Source organism: Microtus oregoni, unplaced genomic scaffold (assembly GCF_018167655.1).
Source record: "Microtus oregoni isolate MIOR12 unplaced genomic scaffold, Mior012 000042F_ref0000377, whole genome shotgun sequence".
Taxonomy (NCBI): domain Eukaryota; kingdom Metazoa; phylum Chordata; class Mammalia; order Rodentia; family Cricetidae; genus Microtus; species Microtus oregoni.
This window is the reverse complement of record NW_024543209.1, coordinates 18,894,561-18,898,771: the sequence shown is the minus strand read 5'-3', so window position 1 is coordinate 18,898,771 and position 4,211 is coordinate 18,894,561. Positions and strand designations below refer to the sequence as shown.

The window sequence follows — 4,211 nt, the reverse complement described above, 5'->3', positions numbered from 1 at the left end:
AAAACAATGACCTGACATACATAGCTGATAATATAGAAGAAATTTTTACTAGTATAGAATGTAGGATTAGTGTTGGATTAAGTAGTGGTCTTTCAGGTGGACTGTAGTATTTATTGATCTCTCAATCCTTCATGCAGAGTCTGGGATCCCCAACCTGTGACTAAAATTATTTAAATTTCCCTCATCTATTTGTACAAAAAGGCCCAAAATATTGTATAGATACTACATATTTTTACAACTGGGACTATGAAGCAACTATACTTTCATGACAAAAGTGCTAAAGAAAGCACTGTTAATTGAAAAGGTGGGAACATTGAAACAAAAGAAACAAACCAATCCTTTCACCCATGCTTTCCAAACCAAAAATCCTTATAGTGTATTTAGATTGGAAAGGCAATGTGCAGTTTGTCACCATTCAAATTTTGTAATCTGGTCCACTCATCTGAAAGTGCGCTAGTGAGTACTTTAAGGAATGAAAGGTGGTGGCAAAGAGAAACAAGGGTTTCTCCAAGAGCATCCTCTTCTGTAGGTCCTTGCTTTCAGCGCTACAAAAGGAGCAACACATTCAAAACTCAATTCTTTGGACATCAAAGGAACAGGCCTGAGAAGATTTGTTTTAAAATAATCAACGGTTTTATTTCCTAGAACTGAAATAGTCTACGGTTCTCAGACCTAAATCTCCAAAAGTATAGTCAATTTTTTTTTCATCAGAGCCCAAGGGAAAAGGGCAGGGATAAAAGGGTACAAAGGTACGTAGAGACAAGACGTTAGGAAGGGACACTCAACTTCTCAGTTCATTACATTTTGCAGGTGACAACACTGAGGGGCCCAGGTGGTACATGTAGATGGAAATAACATCATAAGGAAAGAAAAGCCCCAACAAGAAGGTCATCAAATACCAAATAAAAATGGAATTCCTGGTTCATATGGTAATGAGATTGGTCGCGGAAAAACTAGGAGCAGGCATAAGCAAAGGTTTTTCTAAATCAATAAAATAAAATTTCTCTTAAAACAAAGCTGATTCCTAAAGTCTATGTCCTAGTGATATATATGAAAAAAAGGCCTTAGGGCTCCAAGCTGAATTGAGAGGGGCACCAGAGGTCTCCCCAAGGGCATCCTTTAGTGGTCCAAGAGATATGGAAAGGATAATGTCTCACCACTTCAATCCAAAAGGACAGGCAAAGTCTTCAGACCTTACAACTTGGGAGCCCCAAATGTTTTAATGAAAAACAAAACAAAGAACGTCAACCTCCAAATTGCCTAGGACAACAGAAAATTTTACTGGTCCCTCCCCCACCAAACCTATACAACTGGGGATGGAACTATGGGAGGAGGAGACAGGGACTTGGGGAGACTACGATCATGATCCCAAAGGATCAATGTCACCAGTTTACACACTGCCCCACTCAGACCTTTGAAAGTCGTTTCTGCTCTCTATCCTCCACCCCCTTCACTCCTGGTATCCAGGCAGAGATCGAAAATGACCATCAGAGTTTAGGGAGGGAAGGGAGCCGCGAATGAAGTCACGAAGTTGATATCAAGCGGTCTATCTGACCCACCCCAGGAATTTGGGCTTGGAGAAGGTGAGTAAATGAAGGAGCTGTGGACTGGGGTGAGGACTGAACCCTAGTGGGTTTTGGCAGTCACACTCAGGTGGTACCAGGAACGGGTAAAGGGCTCTTCTACAGACACCGTGACTACAGGCCTTCGATTTCTCCATCAATCAGGGCCTGGACCGCCTCCTCTGTGTCATCTTCCTCCAGTGGAGGCTGCTGCTCCTGGGCTTCCTCAGGCTCCTCCAAGATGGGGCAGGCCTCAGCCTCCTCGCGCTCTCCAGCCGGCTCCATCTCCAGCGGGCCGGGCGCCGCCTCCCTTGGCCGTTTGGGGGCATCTTGAAGCTGGTCTCCCGCGCTCCTCTTCAGACGCCCTGGCTCCGTGGCCTCAGCCTCGGCCTCGACCTCAGCATGCTGCTCTCCCACCTGCTCGGCCTGCCAATCTCCTGGCTCGGCCTCGGCAAGGCCCGGCTCTTCGTCGTCCACGGCATCCAGCAGGTCATAAGCAGGCTGTGGCTCGGGCTCCTGCTCACACTCGATCTCAGGCTCCGGCTGTGGCTCCAGCTCGGGTCGGGACTCAGGCTCCAGCTCAGGTAGGGACTCCTCCAGCTCCTGCCCCGGCTCCGGCTCCTCCCCTTGCCCCGGACCCTGGTCACAGGGCTGTTCCTCCTCTGAGCACAGGCAAGGGGAGGCCTCGACCATTGGGTCATGCTCGATCTCCCACAGCCCCTCGCTGAAGCCTCGCCTCTTGTTGGGCTTGCCGAACTTCTCCTTGGACTCCTCGTAAGGGAAGAGGTGCTTGGGACCGAGAAAGGCCGTCTCGTGGGTCCCGAAGAAGAAGACCTGGTAGCGGTTGGGTTCAGCGACATGCTCGATCCTCGCTGGCCAGTGGGCATAGCCCTTTAACTTGGCAAACACCAGGTCCCCCGTCTTGTACTTCGGGCGGCTGTAGAAAGACATGGCGAGCGCTCTCGGCCCCACCTTGGCGACCGGAAGCTGACCACGGCGTCTGCGCAGGCCGCTGGGCCAAGTGTGCATGCGCAGTGGGTCCATCTCGAGGATGCTGGCAACGCTTGCTTCTTCAGAATGTTGTGCTCCAAAGAAGGCATTATTTCTGAGAGCCAATGGCTAGTGGAGCCTAACATGAATGCCATGGTTACCTGAATGTTAGGGCAAATAGCAGGAGAGGTCCTCATGACGGTTGTGGTGAGAAGGTCTCAGTGTGTCTCCATCCTGAAGACACCTGTGCCATAAAGATAATCTCTGTTGTATTCCAGAGTAGCCTAGAAAGGCTGTGATTGAAGAAAACACAATGACTCAAATGAACACACATTTCTCTGATGCTTGTAACAATCTGGAATTACCTTTCAGTTACTTTGTGGCCAGTATCTGCTCACTACAGAAACTTAAGAGGCCTCCCTAAGAAGTCTAGGGTAGTGGTTCCATTTTATGATTTGTGCCCAGCCCATCATTAGAACTTAGGTTGAAGCTAAGGACCATGTGGAAGTCTGTCAAAGCGAAAGTCAGCAGCCTTGTTAAGGTGTCTCAAAGACACAGGGGTAGGAACAAAAACTCTAAAAATGATTTCTTGATGATAAATTGTGTACAGCAGCACCACCACCATGGCAACCCCGATACATGAAAATATCTAACAATTCCCACGTGTGAAAAATAATGGCTCAATTATGGGAATATTGGGGATATGGTAGATACTATCAGTACTTTTCTGTAAGAGGAGAAAATTGGATTCTGTATGGGAGAGATTGGAGGAAACCTGTTGTTCCTTTTGGAGACTACAGTTCCCAGCATTCCCCTGGACTACTGATACCAGCTAGATGAGAAGCCAATCATGCGCAGGACATTTCTCCCAGATGCCCTTGCGTTCCCCGTTAAAAACGAGGGTCGCCTCAAGCCCTCCCTCCCCTCTTCCCTTCTGTCTCTTCACACCCACCCCTTACCTGTTGTTAACCCCCCCCCCCCCATTAAAGTACACCCACGTGGGACCGCCGCATGTCCGGGTCTCCTTCCTAACCCCGCACCTGCGTGTGTCTCGTGTTCCGTCTCCACCTCCCAACCCCGCAGAAAGAAGAACAAAACCTATCTGCCCCTCTGAGGTAGGGAGGTAAGGAAATATTAGGTAAACATTGTTGAGTACTTGAATGACCCTAGTTAAGCTTTTATTGTAAACACCTCTTAAAGATTTATTTATCTTTTTAAAATAAGATAATTGAAGGTAGGGTGATTTGAGTTCCCTAGTTGGCAGCTATTAGACTTTTTCTTTGTATCCTAGCTACTTTGAGTCTATAAATATCAGCAAGACTACATCACGGCAGCATAGCTGTTTGGTCACATTACAGTCCCTGGAAGGATACCGGAACAGCTTCAAGGAGAGGGATTGTGTAACCATGGCTGCAGACATGCTCTTGACAGTTGGCATAGGCCTTTAAAAGCAGTATTCTTTTTTTTTGTTTGTTTGTTTGTTTTTCGAGACAGGGTTTCTCTGTGGTTTTGGAGCCTGTCCTGGAACTAGCTCTTGTAGACCAGGCTGGTCTCGAACTCACAGAGATCCGCCTGCCTCTGCCTCCCGAGTGCTGGGATTAAAGGCGTGCGCCACCACTGCCTGGCTCTAAAAGCAGTATTCTTAAGGACAGACTTTGG

General features: G+C 48.0%; 1 protein-coding gene across 1 annotated transcript; it reads right to left on the bottom strand.

Moving 5' to 3' along the window:
* Window positions 1–1,697: 1,697 nt before the first annotated feature.
* Hdgfl1 (HDGF like 1) lies at window positions 1,698–2,513 on the bottom strand. The gene has a single exon (XM_041632585.1). It carries the CDS (start codon window positions 2,511–2,513, stop codon window positions 1,698–1,700), a length of 816 nt encoding a protein of 271 aa, XP_041488519.1.
* Window positions 2,514–4,211: the final 1,698 nt, after the last annotated feature.